This window comes from Hypanus sabinus, chromosome 4, assembly GCF_030144855.1.
Source record: "Hypanus sabinus isolate sHypSab1 chromosome 4, sHypSab1.hap1, whole genome shotgun sequence".
Taxonomy (NCBI): Eukaryota; Metazoa; Chordata; class Chondrichthyes; order Myliobatiformes; family Dasyatidae; genus Hypanus; species Hypanus sabinus.
Window position 1 is genome coordinate 9,033,652 of NC_082709.1, and position 22,144 is coordinate 9,055,795.

General features: G+C 40.8%; 1 protein-coding gene across 3 annotated transcripts in view; it reads right to left on the reverse strand.

Annotated features, from left to right (window-relative positions):
- Nucleotides 1–22,144, reverse strand: part of tgfbr2l (transforming growth factor beta receptor-like) — a 104,069-nt gene that overhangs the window by 18,512 nt on the left and 63,413 nt on the right. For all 3 annotated transcript variants that reach the window (XM_059966359.1, XM_059966360.1, XM_059966362.1), the window contains one exon: nt 8,836–8,977. In XM_059966359.1, the coding sequence (XP_059822342.1) occupies nt 8,836–8,977 (142 nt within the window). The remainder of the gene's footprint in view (nt 1–8,835; nt 8,978–22,144) is intronic.

Below are 22,144 nucleotides of genomic sequence, written 5' to 3' on the forward strand. Positions count from 1 at the left end.
TAAGTGTCCTGCCCAACATTCCTTCTGCTTACCACACCCCACTGAATTACCTCTACCAGAAGCAGAAGCAGTATGCCAGTAATTACTTGTTATTCCTGTTTGTTATTTTCAATTATAGCAACCAGCATACAACAAAGTAGATCAATAACTCTAAAGCCCATGGGAAGTCCAGAAAGTGTCAGCAAGTGTAACCCTTTCATTTTATGTTCTTTCCTCTGTAGGAGCCATGCGTCTGTTTCCTACCTGCATTGTACTCTGTGTTGTGTGTTTATTATTGTAGTTAGTCACGTGGCATAGTGATGGGTTAGTTACGTAACCATGCTTTCTCCTAGGCAATTTAGAGCTGGGGACCACCAGCCCTCATATCTTTTGTTGACAATTTAGTTACATTTCAAATTGCTTAACTCTACTTAACTTCACTTAAGTACATTTCATATTGCTAGTTTTATTTGATATTGTGGTGTTTGCAGAGGTTGGCAATTAGCTTGCAGACGTTTCATCGCTCATCACGGTGACATCCTCGGTGCGCTGTTGTTAGTGTTTCTGTCTTGATAACTTTGTGTTAACGTAGGCCACCACTTGCTTCCCTTTGTCCTGATAGGCTACCCCTTCAGCTGACCTTTGAATTCTACTGGTTTGCGTTCCATTTGCTCATAGGGGTTCTATTTCAGAACTTTCAGAATTTTCAGAAGAGAACCACGCTCCTAAAAATTTTCACGCCTGTGCCAGAACTGTTCCAGTTAAAGTGGTATCCTTCTCGATCTTCATGTACCAAGCTCAGCGACAGTGGGTCATGTCACTGTACCGCCAGTCTGTGTTCCTGTAAATGAGTTGGGAGTTTATGTTCTGGCTGGCCGACATAGTTCTTGTTGTGGTCTCTGCAGGTGATTCTGTACACCACACTGCTTTGTTCAGTGGTCTTTACTGGTAGCTTTGTTCTTGAGACAAGTTTCCTTAAAGTCGCTGTTAGATTGTGTGTGATTGCAATGCCATGAAAGAATATCCAATTAGGACAGAGGCAAGCAAACGGTGGCCTAAATAGACACGAGCACTCACAGAGCGGAACAGCAAGAACTCTGCACTTTGATGTCACTTTGGTGATGAAACGGCTGCAAGCTAATTGCCAAGCTCGGTGAACACCGTAATGTCAAACGCCTCAACCCAAGCTACCAATATTCACCACAACACCTAGCTTTAGTCTCATGTATTTTTATTGCTTCCAGACTATATGTTTTTCTCATTGCTGATGAAGGATCAAATATATTTCTTTGGCTTTTTGAACATTATTACTGGATTGACCCGAGGGCGCAACACACAGGATAACTCTCTGTGCCTGGTCTCTAACAGTGGCATTGTTTGAGTTGCTGCTAACCTCAGTGTAGCATCAATTACATTTCAAAAATAGTTCACTGATTGTGATACGCTTTGCAACGGGTTGAGGCAAAATAGAAATATGTAGTATTTTCTTTTATTGTATACCTCACCATGTGAAGAAGAGTAAAAACCAGTTCTGGAGACTCCATCTATGGCGTTGGCTAAACTAAAGGAAATTTACTCAGTTTAATTGTGTAATCATTTTCTGTCACTGAAATGATCATATGAATGGTTCAGAGTATAATGTTTTCTTTTTTCTTTCTTTTATCTCAGTACTGGCTTCATATTACAGCTAAATGGCTAGCTATCTGTAAGAATATTAGCTTAGATAGACATCTGGAAATGTAGAAGATCAATAGACTCTTTCTGAAATGGAGCGAATACGGAACAGATTCTGCCTGCTGTCAATGAGGTTGTTGGGAAAGAAATCTACCTAGTGCAAATCATAAACATAACAGATTCTACAGATGCTGGAAATCCAGAGTAAAATTAGCTCTTACCCCTTCTCTCAAACTCATCTCCCTGTGCTGCCCCTCCTCCTTCCCCACCTCCAAAGGTGCACTCTCAACATCAATCACACTCCTTCGTTTACTTTTCTACCTCCCAGCTGTTCACTTCATCACTCTTCCCCCCGCCCACCTACCTTCCCCTCAGTAGGCTCAACCTCTCATCTTGTTTGAACTCCTTGCTCTCCCCCTTCTTATTCCAGCTTCTTCCCCCTTCCAGTCCTGATGAAGTGTCTCAGCCTGAAACGTTGACTCTTTATACCTCTCCACAGATGCTGCCTGACTTGCTGAGCTCCGTCAGCATTTTGCGTGTCTGTCTAGTGCAGGGTCACATGAAGCCATGGGAGCAGGTGGTGGATGGTCATATGAGCAGCTGGTGCAGATCACAAGTCCTGGTTATGCCACCACTGATACCAGGCAAACAATCTCGGAAGAGTATTGATGAGGGCTAGGGCCACCCGTATCGTAAAGACACTGCCCAGAAGAAGGCAATGGCAAACCATTTCTGTGGAGAACATTGCCAACACATTGATTGTGGAAATTAATCAATTTACAGATGAGAGATTTTGGATCATATCCTAAAATGTCATATTTTGCTCAGCCAAATCCAGCCAGCCATTTACCATCTATTATTTGTAGTATTCTTAAATACCCATTCTGTCTCTTGCTCTCTTATTTATGCCACTGGCATCTAGGGCAGCAATGAAGATCCTCCATCTCTGGTGGTGTTCAGGGCTTCCTCTTAGTTTTCACTACCATCAATTACGAGAGCCGATTTTGCCCGCTCTTTGCGATGGTCATTTCCATGGTACTGAGTCTATGAAGACAGCCCCAGCTGTTGTGCTCCGTGTTGACCACCAACATGATGAGTAGGCTTTGGGCCTGCTCTGAGCAACTCTGGAGTTCGGATCTGAGAACTCAATTTTAGTTCAGAATGCTGTTGTTGTTCACTTCAACTATTTGCATAATTTATATATTTTTTTCTTTCTCCTGCGTGTCAAGTGTTAGTCTTTTATTTTTATCTTTATTCTATTTTTAAATTGGATTCTTTGAGGTTTCTTGATTTGTGGATACCTGTGAGCAAGCAAATCTCAAGGTGTATAATTATACATTCTTTGGTAATAAATTAATCTTGAATCTTTAAGTTCTGCGTGGAGATTCAGGAATACCGATATAGAAGGATTCTTCACTGTTGTTTCTGTAGCAATTTTGTTTTACCAGTCAGGGTTGTTGGCCCTGAGCTGAACCCCCAAACCTGGAGGAGTGGCAGACCACTCTTATTCTAGCCTCTACCCTTTTACTTGTTTGGCATGGGTGACCCTACCAATTGTCAAAGCATAAAGCCATCTCCAGCCAGCATTGCTCTCTGGGTCATTGAGGCATGCAAGGCTCCAAACCCTTCGACAAGGTTGTGGACCTCTTAGACAACCCATTATGTAAGAGTATGCCATTACGTGGTGGAATAGACAGTCATAACAATATCTAGGCTCTCTTTTAATAACAGCCTCTTACCTAAGTACTCGAGGCCTGCCAGCACTTGTGAACCATTTCTTATGAAGTGGCCTTAAGAGGTGACCCTTGTAATTGTTGTGGAGTCAGAATCATAGAAAGATGCAGCATAGAAACAAGCCCATCAACCTCTCACTTACACCAATCCAATGCTAACTCTCTTTATTCTCCCCACGCTTCCAACAGCACCTCAGGTTCTATCTCTCACCATTCACGACAGTTAGGGTGCCCAACCTTTCTTATGCCATGGAGCCTTACTCTTAATAGAAGGATCCGTGGACAGCTGGTTGGGAATCCCTGCATGAGAGGCAACTGACGGTGGCCAAATAACCCACAAACCTGCACATGATTGCATTTTGCACAGACTAGAGCAGCTGGAAGAAGCTCATGTGATCACAAAGATGGCAGCTCCTGGGTCACTGCAGCTCTAATCTTAATAGTGTGAGGACCAAAGGGAGAAATACTTTTCTGAAACATTTATTCAAGTTGTTAAAATAATCTAATTTTTGAAGACCTGTGAATTTAAATCCATACACTTGGAAAAGAGTAAAATACTTAGTTCGTTTTTCACCTTGGAAGGTCAGTTTGGAAGGCAGAATACAGGGTTAATGGCAGGATTCTTGGCAGTGCGGAGGAACAGAGTGATCTTGGGGTCCACGTCCATAGTGCCTCAAAGTTGTCATGCAGGTTAGTTGAGTGACTAAGAAGGTAGGAATTGTGTTGGCCGTCATTAGTTGGGGAATTGAGTTCAAGGACCATGAGGTAATGTTGTAGCTCTGTAAAATTACGGTTGGACCACATTTTGAACATTGTGTTTGGTTCTGGTCGCCTCATTATAGGAAGGATGTGGAAGCTTCAGAGAGGGTGCAGAGGAGATTCACCAGGGTGCTGCCTGGATTAGAGAGCATGTCTTATGAAGATAGGTTGACCAAGCTAGGGCTTTTCTCTTTGGAGCGAAGAGGATGAGAGACAACTTGACAAATGGGTGCAAGCTGATAAGAGGCATAGATCGAATGGGTAGCCAGAGACATTTTTCCCAGGGCAGAATTAGCTAACACCAGAGGCATAATCTTAAAGTGATTGCAGGAAAGTATGGGGGGAGGCGGGGATGTCAGAGGTACTGTACAGATTTTTTTACACAGAAAGCAATGTGTATGAGGAACCTAGAGAAAGATGGTGGGAGAAGCAGATCCAAGAAACTCTTGGATAGGTACATGGATAATGGAAAAATGGAGGGCTATGTAGGAGGGAAGGATTGAATTAATCTTAGAGTAGTTAAAAGTTTGGCACAACATCGTGAGCTGATGGGCCTGAACTGTGCTGTACTGTTCTATGTTCTATGAAATATCCAATGATGGAGCCATTGACATTGTAACTAAATGTTTAAATAGAATTTTTCTTCACATGACTCTCCCACAACTGCTGGCCAGAGTGACACCAACCCCCTTCATTCACCCTCTACCCCTCTTCCAGTCCTAACAACCACATCACTAAAAGCCTGTCCGTGAGCAGGAGCCTTTGTTAAGAGGTTTCAGAAAAGACTTTTGCCACATACACATTCAGCCAGATGTCAGCATCTGGCTCACATATTGTGACTTCACATGTGTTTTGCCAACGCATGAGAGTGGATTCACCCTTCAGGGGCACGAGAGGCAAAGCTTCATGATATTGTCTCCATTATTCAGTCACAGTGTTTCTTGTGTGAATAAACAGTCACGATATCTGGTATGGTCATTCGAATGTGCAGAACCACAAAAAGCTATAGTCAGTAATGAACTCAATCCAAACACCAGTACACATTCCTCCCCAAATTCTGAAGTAGCTATAGAAGGTGCTGCCTTAAGAAGGTAGCACGTATCGTCAAAGATTCCCACAACTGGACCGTGCCATCTTGCAGTTCTCATTGGGTGACAGGTACACAAACCTGAAGCCCCACGCACCACTTTGCCCTACATTTTCTCTGTAACTATAACACTACTCTGCAATCTGTTATTATCTTACCAAGTACTACCTCAATGCCCTGTTGTAATTAATTAATATATATGAGCGATATAGAAAACAAGTACAATAATAAACGTGTGACAATAATAAACCATTTCACCACCAGGATCCCGAACAGCTACTTCCCTTCAACCAACTGGTGTAACCCCAATCACTGCCTCAGTAAAGCAACAATCTGCTCACTCTACACTACAATGGACTTTTTTTTTGTTCTAATTGAGTTCAAAGTTCAAAATATATTTTATTATCAGAGTACATATATGTCACCGCTGACAACCCTGAGTTTCATTTTCCTGTGGACAAACTCAGCAAATCTATAGACCAGTAACTATGACAGGATCAATGAAAGATCAAACAGAGCGCAGAAGACAACAAACTGTGTAAATGCAAATATAGATAAATCACAATAAATAATGAGAACATGAAATAACAAGGTAAGGAGTCGTTAAAATGAGGTCATTGGTTGTGGGAGCATCTCAATGAATGGGCAAGTGAGTGTAGTTATCCACTTTTGTTCAAGTACCTGATGGTTGAGGGGTAGTAACTGTTCTTGAACCTGGCGGTGTGAGTGCTGAGGCTCTTGTACCTTCTACCTGATGGCAGCAGTGAGAAAAGAGCCTGGCCTGGGTGGTGAGGATCTGTGATGATGGTTGCTGTTTTCCTATGTCAGCAATAGTCATTTCTCTTGCAGAATTTTGTATAATTTATAATTTATGTTTTTCTTGTTGTGTATCTCTTGCAATGGTGCCTGTGATCCTGTTGCAAGTAATTTTATTCACTGACCTATGCATAGATGTACTTACACAGATGACAATAAGCTTGAATTTGACTTTATTTGTACCTGGGAGATACAGCTCTGTTATCGGGGTGTTCTAATACAACATTACCACTCGATGTCACTGATGAGCTAAAATGCAACCTCTTTAATGACAGTTTCAGCCTTAGTCATCTAATGCGCCCCAGCTGGATTCAATAAATCAGAAAAGACAAAATTGCTTGTAATAAGAGTGGTATGTTAAAAATAAATACTCTATTTTTATAATACATTTAAAATAATAGTATTAAGTTTTCATTTTACATGCTTAGAAACTTTAATTCTATATAAAGATATTTTCAAACATTTGCCTGCCAAAGAACTGGATGTTTACATTATATGTGCTGTATTTTTAATGGAACCTATTTATAAATATTTTAATGCATATATATTTTTGTTCAGCTTTCCTATGGTTGAAAAGCCCCTTAGCGAGGACCGTTTTAGTCACCTTGTCGATATTTTGCCCAGTTTTATTGTTGACATTAATTGCTGGGTCCAATGGTGGGATGGCTACACTTTTTCTGGATAGTTTGTTATATTTCCTGACCTGTCTCGCAGTGTTCCTTTGTGAAACTAGTTCACCTTGAGCAGCAGTGGACCTGTCAATGTACTCTCAATCATGAGGAGACAAGAGGGTTGACAATTCTAGGTGAAGAGACAAGTCTGTTCTTGTTGATACGCAGAGTGGATCTAATATAATGGACATGCTCCCTAATCAACGCTTGGCTAGCTCATCATAGAATCTATTTGGCCGCTAGAGAAACCACTGCAGAATGCAACCTCATGAACTTAGGGATGATGTCCTTGTCCCAGCATGTCAGAAGGTTAAGGAACAAAGAATCCTCATCTTCTCTTTACGCAATGATTCGAAACAGCGAATATTGAGGTGAACTTCCCTCCCCATAGAGGTAAGTTAAAAAAGATCTAATGCTTTCCCAGCATATATCACAAATAAACTCTTCTCGGGCTTCCATCTGGGTTCAAGTATCAATGTTAACCAGCGTTTTGATGACAAACTCTGCCATTTTCATCAGGGATGATGTCTGGGCATGTCTAGTCTGGTGGTGTTTATACCCCCATCGCCTATCACTTCCAATTGGTTAATCCTCATCCAATCAGGTTTCCTCTGCCCTCCATTGTTTACAATTGAATACAATCTTTTAATTCTGTTCTATATTTGATAGTTAGCACTATGAAGTATACATAATGGATGGCAGCAATACAGCAAAGGCCCAACTTTGAGCTGTAGTATTTGGGCTGGATAGTAAAAGCTTTTTCAAGTATGTAAAAAAAAATAGATGAGAGTGGATATAGGATTGCTAGAAAATGAGGCAGGAGAAATAATAATGGGGGACAAGGAGATGGCAGATGAACTAAATGAGTATTTTGCAGAAATACTGCAGAAGACACTAGCAGTGTTCCAGATGTTGTTGCCAAGTTTGCAGTTAATGCAAAGATTGGTGGAGGGGCAGGTAAAGTTGAGGAAACAGGTAGGCTGCAGAAGGACTTAGTCAGATTAGGGGAATGGACAAGAAAGTGGCAATGAAATATAATGTTGGAAAATGCATGGTCATGCACTTTGATAGTAGAAATAAACAAGCAGACTATTTTCTAAATGGGAAGAAAATCCAAAAATCTGAGATGCAAAGGGACTTGGGAGTCCTTGTGCAAAACACCCTAAAGGTTAACTTGCAGGTTGAGTTGGTGGTGAGGAAGGCAAATGCTATGTTAGCATTCAGACAGACAGACAGACAGACACACTTTATTGATCCCAAGGGGAAATTGGGTTTCGTTACAGCCGTACCAACCAAGAATAATGAAGAAATATAGCAAAATAAAACCATAAATAATTAAATAATAATAAGTTAATCATGCCAAGTGGAAATAAGTCATTTCAAGAGGTCTAGAATACAAGAGCAAGGATGTGATGCTGAGGCTTTACAAGGGATATTTTGGGCTGAGATCCCTTTATCTGAATTAGATTTATTGATATCTTGAATAATCAAAAATTAATCAGTGCACATGCAAATTCAAGTATGATACAGAAGTGCAAACAAAGTGATGAGTGGCATGAGAAGATACCGTTATTGTTGTTTGATTCCCAAAAACTCTGAGAAATATCAGAAGAATGAGAGGTGGCCTTATTGAAACTTACTGAATGTTGAAAGGCCAAGATAGTGTGGATATGGGGGAGTCTAGGATTAAAGAGCACAGCCTCAACATAGAGGGGCGTCCACTTATAACAAAGATGAGGGGGGATTTCTTTAGTCAGAGGGTAGTGAACCTATAGAATTCATTGCTACAGGTGGCTGTGAAGGCCAGGTCATTGGTTGCATTTAAGGAGGAGGTTGATTAGTCAGGGTATGAAACATTATGGGGAGAATGGGACTGAGAAGGAAGTGGATCAGCCATAATGAAATGGCAGAGCAGACATGATGGGCTGAATGGCCTAACTCTGCCCTTATGTCTTATGCTGTTATTTAAAGTCCATTCATATATAATGAAAAAGGAATCCTCATAGCTGGTCATTGGGCCTACTTTGCATTTATATTTCTCCATTTATTTCTCATATAATAGTATTTTCTTTGTGTTTTTCATTCATGTATATTTGATGAGCTGAATTGATCTTACCTCCAATGACCTCACACCGAGATGCCATCTCCCACAATACCAAGGCCATGGAGTACATATCCATCTGCTTAAATGACTCAAGATCTTCCAGGTTAACACGAGATTCCAAAACTTCAGGTGCCATGTACCTGGCTGTGCCAACCTGTTCAACAAGATAATACATTTTGTTTCCAAGCACTCTATGACCATTGAATGTAGTAACAATAAAATAACCACAAAGAATGTTCCATTCTTTGTGGTTACTGATGGGCCGAATGGCCTAACTCTGATTCTCTGACTTATGGTCAGGGTGTCAAAGATTATGGGGAGAAGGCAGGAGAATGGGGTTGAGAGGGATAATAAATCAGCCCTGAGCAGACTCAATTGGTCTGATTGGCCTAATTTTGCTCCTGTGTCTTGTCATATACAATAAATCAGACATAAAATCATAGAGTTTCTGAAATGGTAGTTAATTCTGTAACAGGGAAAAATTACTTCTCTACCTCAACAATGCCCCTTATTGTTTTGTATACATCTGTCAGGTTTCCTCTCAGCCTTCTTGGTATCAAAGAAAATAAACCCAGACTACCCATTCTGAAATGCTCCATCCCAGGCAAAATATGATCATGTAATGCCTTCAGCAAGATTAGATAGAGTACAACAATTTTATAGCTTTAGTTGAAGAACTATTAAATCTCCTAATAAAATTAACTGGGAAAATGTTATGGGAGGAAGTAATTATGGTAGTTTATATAATGGAATGCAGTTCATCTTTCTAATTCTTGTTCCAGAACCATGAGAGTGTGACAGTATTTTTTCCTGTACTGAAATGCTGTTTTATTGAGGAACTCTCTACTTAGATAATTACCCACGCATGAATAAATATCAGCTAGGAAATGCTCTGAACCGTCATATTTTTCAATTCCATTTAAAAATTATTAATGACTGTTTCTACTAACAAGATAAAATGACAACAAATCAAGCATCTTGTTATGTTCTCAATGTCCAGCTATTATTATGCTGTTATTCTTCAGAGGAAGCATTTAATTTGAGGTGACATGGATGCATTTAGGGGGTTGAAGAACTGAACAGCAAGGCATGTTAATCGTTGATATGTTTCCTACTGACATTGGATCATTTTTATAAAGGAGGAGATTACCAAGTAATTTCCGGGCATTTACTTTGGCGTTGGCATTTACTTTCTCAGGATCAGAATAAAGCTTCATGTAAAGCAAGTGTAGATATAGAGAAATGGTCTGTGTTTGAAGTTTATTTATTTGCTAATTGATTGATTGAGATACAGCATGAAATAGGCCCTTCCAGCACTTTGAACCACACTGCCCAGCAACCCACGATTTAACCCGGGCCTAATCATGGCACAATTTACTGTGAACAATTAACCTACCAATCAATATGTCTTTGGATTGTGAGAGGAAACCAGAACACGTGCAGGAAACCTGTATGGTCACAGAGAGATGGTGCAAACTCCTTACAGGAAGTGGCGGGAATTGAATCTTGTCTCTGGTATTGTGAAGCGTTGTGCTAACCACTCTGCTACTGTGCCACCCCTGGTAAGTCTACCTTAACTACATTTGTAAGAAGGTAACAAGGTGGGTTGTTAGGCGCAATGCATTTCATATAAAGCTTTTGACAAGGTCATAAGTTTCCAGATGATAGTAAAATTTGTGATGTAGTGGAAAGCGAAGGAGGTTACCTAAAATTAAAATGGGATCTTGAATGACTGGGCCAGTGAGCTGAGGAATGGCAGATTGAGTTTAATTCAGGAGCTGCCTTTTCGTAAGACAAACCAGGGCAGGACCTACATAATAAATGGTTGTGTCCTGAAGAGTGTATAAGAAAATAATTCTAAGGATTCGGGTACTTTGTTCTTTGAAAATGGAGACAAATGTAGACAGGGTAGTGAAGAATACGCTGACATGCTTGCTTTTATCAGTGCAGGAGTAGGGATATCACACTACAGATGTACAAGGTATTGGTAAGGCTACTCTGCACAGTTGCAGTCACACTGCAATAGGAAGGGTATTATTAAACCAAAGAGGGTGTGAAGTAAAATGTACAAGGGCATTACTGAAACTGGAGGCCTTGGGCTAGAAGGAACAGTTGGATAGTCTAGGACTTTTTACCCTGGAACGTAGGATGCTGAGGATAACCTTGTGGAGATTTATAAAATCACAAGGAGCATAGATAAAATGAATAGTCAAACTTTCCCCATAGTCAAGATCTTCTCTCCACAGTCAGTCTTCTTTCCATAGTCAAAGTCATCTCTCCATTGTCAAAGACTTCTCCCCAATAGTCAAAGTCTTCTCCCCAGGGTAGGGGAGTCCAAAACTAGAGGACATAAGTGGTCTCCCCTTGTGGACTTAAGTTCAAAACGCTATTTGCTTGCGGTTATTGTTTGCATGATTTGAGTTGTGCTTTTTATCCCCGTTTCTCTGCACATTGGGGTGTCTGACAGTTTTTTTAATGGGTTCTTTTGGGTTTCTTTGTATTGTGGCTGATTGTAAAGTTATACAACCTTAGTGTTGTATAATGTATACATACTTAGGTAATAAATATAACTTGAACTTTGATTATACAAGAATTGTGTCTAACTCTAGCTAGATGACTCATTGAGTTCTGCACACCATAGTGGTCATCACATTTCAAGAAGGTTGTAACTATACTGTGCAAAGAAGAAATGTATTTGAATGTTGCTGGAGTGATTTTCTTGGAATGGAGGAGAGCCCTGATAGAGACGTATGAAATAGAGAAGGCAAGATAGGGTTAGTAAGAAGATCCTCAGTCCCTTAGTAGTGCATTCAGACACCATGGGGCATACGTGTAGAGTAATAGGTTTAGGTGAGGGAAACTCACTGCCTGGAAACCTAGATCACAGAAGCAGAGTACAAATTCGACCAGGGGTTCCCATGTTTTTTTGTGCCAGGGAGCCCAGGGGTTTGAAAACCCCAAGTTGGGAACCCCTGTATTAGAAGGTGAAATGATGTTGGATTCAAATGATGCTGACATGATAGTGTTATAAACTTTCTGTAATTGATCAGGTGAGATGATGAAGGATAGGAGGAGTAGGTTGTGAAATATAAGCACCAGCTTACACCTATTGCATTAGTCAGCCTGTTTTGTAATATAAACATCGTAGTAATAAAGGCAAAGCAAGTGACTAACTAACCAGTGCAAGTTAACGATCATGCTGAATCCCATTGTCATCTACATTATCAAATACACTATAGTAAGAACCTAACTGCAGCATTAGATAAAGACACAGTAATACCTTTTCAGCTAGCTAGGGGACATATAATAAGAACCAGCCTTAACACAAGTATCACCCATGTCTACATCCCAAGACTAAATTTCAACATTAATTCTGGGAGTAGTGAAGTCAGACTGTGATAGAAGGGTACTGTGGGGGAGAAAGTTAAGATAGTAGACAGTGGTTGTGAATTCATAGGTCAACATGACAAACTGGCGTGTATCTAAATGGAAAAAGAGAGGGAACAGTCCAAAGCACTTAATTAAAGCCAAGTTCAAGAAGTTAAAGAGGGAACTGTCCCAGAAAAGGTGAAACAGAAAACTGACAGATGAAATTCTGGGAAAACAGAAGATTTTGTTTTCTGTCTGACATGAGATTGTTGGGATACAAACCAGACATCTATAAAACAAATACATGAATTGTTACAAAAATAGTAGTGCTTGGATAACTAAGGAAATGGAAAAATAAAGATTAAAAAAAGCATTGTGTATTTAACAGTTCAGTAATATTTGAGTAGCATTCTATATATATTGTTTGATAAAGCATTCTCCTTCAATCAAGTAATTCACTATGGGGTATATGTAAAAATACGTTATTTGCATACGTCATCACAAAGACCATGTGATATGTGTGCACCTTGCTTAAACTCACTACTGTGGTTGGTAAATTACTGGAATTGTTAGCTTCTAACGATGGTAAATTCCCCAATCCTGGACTGGCTGTATTGGTTGACCTTGCTCCATATCACAGTTCCCATGTGACTCTGTGAAATAAGTAGCCATAATTTCCCCAGCTCACAATTTCTGTTTGAGTCATAGAAAAGTGCAGCACAGAAACAGGTCCTTTAATTGGTCTCATCGACCTGCAGCAGGACCATAGCCCTCCATACCCCTACCATCCATGTACCTAACCAAACCTCTCTTAAACATTGACATCAAGCTTGCATGCACCACTTCCTCTGGCAGCTCATTCTACATGATCACAACCGTCTGAGTGAAGAAGTTTCCCCTCATGTTCCCTTTAAACTTTTCACCTTTCACCCTTAGCCATGACGTCAAGTTGTAGTCCCACTTAGTTGTGGCTTAAGTAGTAAGTAAGTTCCTATTTATTTTACATTTGCACAAGATCTGAGAGTAATGCTGGAGAGATGCTAGAGAAAAAAAGAACCCTTACTCTCAGGTCCACTGTTGTAAATAGATTGACATGCCATGTGAGGGTATTTAAAACTACAGTGGATAGGTTTAAGGTGAAGAGGAGGTTTAATGGAGCTCTGAGGGGCAAATTATTCACACAAAGAGTGGTTAGGATCTGGATTGAGGTGCCAGAAGAGGCAGTGGAGGCAGGAACTGTGTCAATATTGCCTCCTAGGCAACTGGTATTGGATTGAGAAAGGCACAGAAGGATATGGAATTAATGCAGGTAACTAAAGGTTCAGAAAGGTAAAAAGGTTTAAATGTTCATTTATTATCTAAGTATGTGTGCAGTATACAACTCTGATATTCTTCTCCAGATAGCCACGAAACAAAGAAAAATCACGGAAGTCAGTTCAGAGAGAAACAGCAAACCCAGCACCCCGCACCAAAAAAGAACGGCAACACGATCATCAACACCCCCAACGCCCCCCACACAAAATGCAATCAGACCCTGAATCCCCCTCTCCCCACACATAAAAACCTAACAAAACAACATGTACATCAACCCCCAAATCTCCCTTCCTCCTAAAAAAATGAGAAAGAACAGGTGAAAATACAGAACATAAAAAGTAGGATTATTATAGATAGGTAATATGGTCAGCATAGACACAGTGGGCCCATGTCCATGTTCTACAGTTCTATAACCATGACTAATTCCTTAATCAGAGGCATGAAGTGAACCTTGCTGACGTCCTCAAATTTGTCTTCGAAAACTAAGCAAAGGCACTCAAACTGTGGATCTGTGTCATTCCTATATTCTTCATCAGTTTTTAAACAATTCTCTCTCATCAATTCCATTTCTCGTTTACAATGACAACGTGAAGTGATTTAATTCCTTTTATAAGTAAAATGCCCTACAGGTCCTTTTAGAGGATTAATTTTTAAAAGTGGACCAAGCCAAAGAATGAAATATTAGGATGATGACAAATGCTCAATAGTATAGATACATTTTAAGGGAAATGAGAAAGAGAGAAAGGGAAGTGCAGAAGGTGCAGAAGTTTAGAGAAGGAATGCTAGAATGGGATACCTAGCCAATGGAAGATATAGTAAATCAAAGAATGCACAGGTTTCAATTTGAAAAACAAACAGTTTTGGAATGTTGTAACTCGGGGTGGGCTGTGGGAATAGAGGGATTAATCAAATAAAGTATGTTAGTATACAAATGAACCCTTTAAACTTGTGGAATGAGAATCAGTTCCTTTTTAAAATTATCTTTGTGACCAAACATTTTCTCTTTCTATCTTTTAGAGGTTAACCCTGACTTTGATTTCCTCAGGATATTCTGCTGGCTATCTGCTGGATTGTTATTGCTTTAATTATGAATATATTGTATGAGTTATGTTTTGTAACTTCAAAACATTAAACTAATTCAAAGGAAGACATAGGAGGAACACTGGAGAAACACATGGGAACGGTGATATGGAGAAAGGACATTCAACTCAACCAGTCCAGGATTGGGCAATTTATGGTTGCTGAAGGCCAACAATTTCAATAATTTACCAACCACACAGTGGTTAGCACAATGCTTTACAGTACAGGCAGCCCGGGTGATGCACCATCAATAACTCTCTGAGACGTGAGGCGAGATATCGGCTTTTATTGACTGGAAGAAAGAACAAGCAGCAATTGACCACCATACTACATCGTGGAAACTGAGAGGCAGGGCTCAGGCCACAATCGCCTTTATACTGGGGTCTGTGAGAGGAGCCACGGTCAGTGGGAGGAGCCACAGGAGCAGTCAGCAGGGGTGGGAGCGTGTCCAGACAGGTATATGCAGTTCACCACACTGGGTTCAATTCCCGCTGCGGCCTGTCAGGAGCTTGTACGTGCTCCCTATGACCCTGTGGGTGTCCTTCAGGTGCTCTGGCTGCCTCCGCAATCCAAAGACGTACCAGTTGGTAGGTTAATTGGTCATTGCAAATTGTCCTGTGATTAGACTAGAGTTAAAATGACGATTGCTGGGCGACACACGTCACGAAGGACCAGGAAGGCCTATTCCATTCTATATCCCAATAAATTTATTTTTCCCTTCATTTTCATCTAATCATGAATATAGAAGTAAATAAGAATATACTTCACAATTGATCAATTGTTCTGTCAGAATCGGAAATACATTGTAAGAACCATCTGTTTTTCTAGACTCCTTTAGAAAGGAGCATATTATCCAGCTAGTTTTTTTTTCCACTGAGAAATGGACATAATACATATAATTCAGTGTTTACATTTATGAGATTGGCACATTTGACTGTTTTTGTAAACTTAGATATTTCAGTTACTTCCATATGTTTATCCCTTCAAGCTTCAGGAAGCTTTTGGGAATTTCCATTCCAACAGCCTGGAACATTATTTTATTGTTATTAGCTTACACTGGGGAGAAAACACAATATTTAATATTAGAGGAATAATTCTTTCCATTTGTTAGCAAGAGGATTTTCAGTGAAATGATCCTTATCCAGCTAATATAGATATTGAAGCATTTTTAAGGCAACTTCTTATAGAAAGTTAACTACTCAGATTTTCTCTGCTTGGTATGGCAACTACTCTGCCCAGCTCTGCCTGAAATTATAGAGCGTTGTGAACTCCGCCTGTCATGAAAACAGGCCTTCCTTCCATTGACTCTTCCCAAGCCTTCATAATAAAGGGAGCTAATCTGCCCCAAAAATTGCTGGCTAACTTCGTGATAGATAGTGTACTGACGTACAGAATGACAGTGTGGTACTCTAGCTGCAGTAAGACAGGTCGCAAAGCTCTCCAACGGGTGGATAGGGCAGATCAGCACATCACTGGAGTCAACTAACAGACCTGGAGACAATCTACAACATCATTAAAGACCCATCCCATCTCAAACACTGTTCAAACTCCTTTCACCTGCTAGGAGATACAGAAACATCTTAGCCTAGAGAGTAAAAGTGAAAAACAGCTTCTTCCTGAGGACTGTTGTGCAGCTGCATAATGCTACACCCCGCCTTGCCAATGGCCTTTGAAAGTTATAGACTTTCAAAATCACTTCTGCATGTAAATATGGGACTTCAAGATTCAAGATACAAAAACTTTATTGTCATTCCAACCATACATAAGCTCTGAGGGCAGAATGAGACAGCGTTTTCCAGGGGCAAGTGCAATCATAACATAACAAACGCTAAAAATAGTAAACACAACAATAAATAGTAAAACACAAAAGCCACATGTCGGTTAAAAACAAGTTATATGTGTCCAGTGCAAGTTAAAAGTGTCCAAAGCAGAGTCAGGTAGAGCAGCTATTTATCAGTCTGACTGCCTGTGGGAGGAAACTGTTTAGTAGCCTTGTGGTTTTTGTTTTGATGCTCCTGTAACGTTTGGCTGATGGCAGAAGAACAAACAGTTTATGGAGAGTTTATGAGGGGTCTTTAATGATGTACCATGTCCTCTGGAGGCATCGACTCTGAAAGAGGTCTTGGACAGAAGGTAGGGAGACCCCAATATCCTTCTCTGCTCCCCTAACCACCCTCTGCAAGGCTTTTGTATCAGCAGCACTGCAGCTGGAGTACCAGGTTGTGATGCAAAAGGTCAGCACACTCTCAACCACGCCTCTGTAGAATGTAGTTAAGATGTTAGTGGGGAGTGATGCTTGTTTAAGTTTCCTCAGAAAGTGCAATCTGTGCTGGGCCCGTTTCACAATCCCAGTGGTGTTCCTGGACCAGGTAAGATTGTCCGAGATCAATAAAGCTATATTGCATGGATTGTAAACATCTGTTTTGCACAGATTGGAGTAGCATCGCAATTTCATTGTCTTAAGCAATGACAATAAAGTTATATTCTAAAGTAAATGTATTATCAAAGTATGTATATCTTACCATATACTACCCTGAGATCCATTTTCTTGCCAGCATTTACGTGAAACATAAAGAATCTATGACAAACCATACATTAATACAGACTGACAAACAATCAATGTGCACTAGAAGACAAACTGTGCAAATAAAAAAAAATGTAACAATGAGAACAGGAATTATAAAGAATCCTTAAAAGTGAGTCTGTCTGTAGGTTATAGAATCCGTTCAGATTTTGGGTGAGTGATGGTCCCACGCTGGTTTAGAAGCCTGATGGTTGAAAGGAATAACTGTTCCTGAACTGAGTGGTGTGGGTCCTAAGGCGTCTGAGTCCCCTACCTGATGATAGCTGTGAGAAGACAGCATGGCCTGGATTGTGGAGATCTTTGATGGATGTTGCTTTCTTGTGGCAATGTTCTTTATAAATGTACTCAATGGCAGGGAGGGTTTTGCTTGAGATGGACTGAGGGGTATCCATCATTTAGTTGTTTCCATTCCTGGGCATTGGTGTATTAGTCTCAGGCCGTGATGCAACCGGTTAGGATGCTCTCTACTGTGCATCTATAGATGTTTGTCAAAGTTTTTGTTGACATGCCAAATCTATGATAATTTCTTAAAATTTCTCCCAGGGTAGATTCTCTGATATAGAAACATAGGAAACCTACAGGTTGTGCTGAAAATGTCCCTACCTTAGAAATTACTATGCTTATCTCTATTTTACTAAGCTCCATGTACCTATCTAAAAGCCTCTTAAAAGACCCTGTCATATCTGCCTCCACCACTGTTGCTGGCAGCCCATTCCACACATTCACCACTCTCTGAGTAAAAAACTTACCCCTGACATCTCCTCTGTGCCTACTCCCCAGCACCTTAAACCTATGTCCTCTTGTGGCAACCCTTTCAGCCCTGGGAAAAATCCTCTGATTATCCACATGATCAATGCCTCTCATCATCTTGTACACCTCTATCAGGTCACCTCTCATCCTCCTTTGTTCCAAGGAGAAAAGGTCGAGTTCACTCAACCTATTCTCATAAGGCATGCTCCCCAATCCAGGCAACATCCTTGTAACTCTCCTCTGCACTCTTTCTATGGCTTCTACATCCTTCCTGTAGTGAGGCGACCAGAACTGAGCACAGTACTCCAAGTGGGGTCTGACCAGGGTCCTATATAGCTGCAACATTACCTCTCGGCTCCTAAATTCAATTCCACGATATGTTGTTGTCCAGGGATTTAAAGCTACTGGCTCTCTTCACTTCCAATCCCCTAATGAAGAATAGCTCAAAGACCTTGGAAGGCAAATTAGAGCGCATCCAGATCACTTCAGAGCCAGGCCTCTCAGACCAGTCATTCGCCCTTCTTCCTCCCTTCCATTGACCAGAAGATTAAAAAATTTGAGAACACATATGACAGTTCAAGGACAGCTTCTATCCTGCCATTGTAAGAGCCTTGAATGAACAATGAAAATGAACCCTTGATCTCTCAATCTGCTTCATTGTAACCTTGCACCTTTTTGTCTATCTATCCCTATCTATACATTCTCCATAAATGTAACACTATATTCTGTAATTTGATCCCATTTTTCAATTGCACTACATCAAAATACTGATCTATACCGTGATTGGTCTAACCCTTCTGGAACTTCTTGAAGATGTAACTATGAAAATGGACAAGGGAGAGCCAGTGGATGTAGCGTACCTGGACTTTCAGAAAGCCTTTGATAAGGTTCCACATAGGAGATTAGTGGGCAAAATTAGAGCACCTGGTACTGGGGCTAATGTACTGACATGGATAGAAAATTGGTTGGCAGACAGGAAAATAAGAGTAGGGATTAACAGGTCCTTTTCAGAAAGGCAGGCAGTGACTAGTAGGGTACCGCAAGGCTCAGTGCTGGGACCGCAGCTATTTACAATATACATTAATGACGGGATTATAAGTAACATTAGCAAATTTGCAGATGACACAAAGCTGGGTGGCAGTGTGAAATGTGAGGAGGATGTTATGAGAATGCAGGGTGACTTGGACAGGTTGGGTGAGTGGGCAGATGCAGTTTAATGTGAATAAATGTGAGGTTATCCACTTTGGTGGCAAGAACAGGAAGGCAGATTACTATCTGGATGGTGTCAAGTTATGAAAAGGGGAAGCACAACAAGATCTAGGTATCCTTGTTCATCAGTCACTGAAAGTAAGCATGTAGGTACAGCAGGCAGTGAAGAAATGGCATGTTGGCCTTCATAACAAGGGGAGTTGAGTATAGGAGCAAAGAGGTCCTTCTGCAGTCGTACAGGGCCCTGGTGAGACCACACCTGGAGTATTGTGTTCAGTTTTGGTCTCCAAATTTGAGTAAGGACATTCTTGCTATTGAGGGAGTGCAGCATAGGTTCACGAGGTTAATTCCCAGGATGGCGGGACTGTCATATGTTGAAAGATTGGAGCGACTGGGCTTGTATACACTGGAATTTAGAAGGATGAGAGGGGATCTGATTGAAACATATAAGATTATTAAGGGATTGGACATGCTAGAGGTAGGAAACATGTTCCTGATGTTGGGGGAGTCCAGAACCAGAGGCCACAGTTTAAGAATAAGGGGTAGGCCATTTAGAACGGAGTTGAGGAAAAACTTTTTCACCCAGAGAGTTGTGGATCTGTGGAATGCTCTGCCTCAGAAGGCAATGGAGGCCAATTCTCTGGATGCTTTCAAGAAAGAGTTAGAGCTCTTAAAGATAGCGGATTCAAGGGACATGGGGAGAAGGCAGGAATGGGGTACTGATTGTGGATGATCAGCCATGATTACAGTGAATGGTGGTGCTGGCTCGAAGGGCCGAATGGCCCACTCCTGCACCTAATGTCTATTGTCTATTGGTCCGGGTCTAGAGGGTGTGGAAAACAAATTCTTATCCTGGCATCTCAGCACATGCATTACTTAATTATTTCCTACAAGTGTAAGTCAAGTTTAATAACTTGTGAGTGAACTGGAGCAGGTGCCATGGTAGCATAGCAGTTTGCGCAATGCAATTACAATTTGGGGCATCAGAATTCGGCATTCAATCCTGGCATCTTGTGTAGGGGAATTTTATGTTCTCCCCGTGGAATGTGTGGGTTTCCTCCAGGTGCTCTGACTTCCTCCCAAAGTCCAAAGACATATAGTTAAGTTAATTAGTTTTTGTAAATTGCCCTGTGACAATTCAGATTAAATTGGGGGTTATCGGGTCTTGAAGGGCCAGAAGGGTATATTCCACACTGTATATTTAAATAAACAAACAAATAAATAAATGGAATCAAAACATTGAAGGAAACAGAAAGGAAGCCAATGTCAACCTTCTAACAGTGGGCCAAACTCGAAGTCCTCATTTCTGGTATTGATTCCTGAACAGGATATGTATGAGAAAAATACATTAAGATAGAATTAAGATATATAGAGTCATAGAGAAGTACAGCACACAAACAGGCCCTTTGGCCCATCTAGTCCATGTTGAGCTATTCAAACTGCCTACTCCCATTGACATGCACCCAGAACACAGCCCTCCGTACCCCTTCCATCCACGTACCTATCCAAACTTCACTTAAACTTTGAAATCTAGCTTGCATGCACCCCTTGCCCTGGCAGCTCATCCCACACTCTCACACCCTCTGAGAGAAGAAGACCCCTCATATTCCCCTCAAACTTTTCACCTTTCATCCTTAACCCACGTCCTCCAGTTGTAGTCCCACCCAACCTCAGTGGTAAAAGCCTATTTGCATTTACCCTATCTATACCCCTCGTAATTTTGTACACCTTTATCAAATCTCCCCCAAATCTTCTCTGTTCCAAGGAATAAAGTCATAACCTATTCAATCTTCCCTTATAGCTCAGATCCTTCAGAGCCGGCAACATACTTGTAAATTATCTCTGTACTCTTTCAAACTTAATTACATATTTCCTGGAGGTAGTTGACCAAAACTGCACACAATACTCCAAATTAGGCCTCACCATTGTCTTATAGCACTTCAATGTAACGTCCCATCTCCTGTACTCAATACTTTGACTTATGAAGGGCAATGTGCCAAGAGCACCCTTTATGACCCTATCTACCTGTGATGCCATTTTCAATGAATTATGGGCCTGTAGCCCTAGATCTCTCTGTTCCACAGCACTTTGATAATGTAATAACATATAATCACTTCTTTTCTCGGCTTATGCACAAAATGGCCTCCTGATTAATGTAAAATGGTAGGCAAGCAATAATAATTACCTTGGGGAGAGAAGGAGTAATCTTCAATAAGGATCATGACTGCGACTCAATAATGGGATCAAAGAGTAACTCATTCATTGAAACACAGGAGCTGTTTATTGCTTTCAGACTTTGGGTATACAGCTTAACCTGGGAATGTACATACCAGATAATTTCACTATACCCAATTTTCCAGAGATTACATACTGCCCTATTATTACATTCAGGTGCAAACTTCAAAGGGTCCATAATGTAAAAATGTCAACAAAAGTGGGAACAAGTTCAGGTTTCTGCTTGATTTTGTGTATCTAATGTATTGTGCAGAAACAGCCTTTGGAAATGAATACATAGCAGTTTTTTTTTCAAATTCTCCTTTTTGCTGTTTCATTTTAATCCCTGTCATCTTGTTCATAAGCCCTTAAGATATATTTCATAATCTATGTCCATGAGGCAAATCTCAGAGTTGTATACTGCATACAAACTTCAATTATAAATGAAGCTTTGAACTTTTGGACCTTTGATATAGGAGCAGAATTAGACCGTTAGGCCCATGGAGTCTGCTCCACCATTTCATCATGGCTGATCCATTTCCCTCTCAGCCTCAAACTCCTGCCTTCTCCCCATAACCTTTCATGCCCCAACTAAACAAGAACCTATTAACCTCTGCCTTAAATATACCCACTGACCTGGCCTCCATGGCTGCCTGTGGCAACAAATTCCACAGATTCACCTCTCCAGCTAAAGAAATTCCTCCTCACCTCTATTCTAAAGGGACATCCCTCTGTTCTGCGATCTGACAAACAAGATAAGACAATGGTGAACTACATATACCTGTCTGGACACGCACCCCC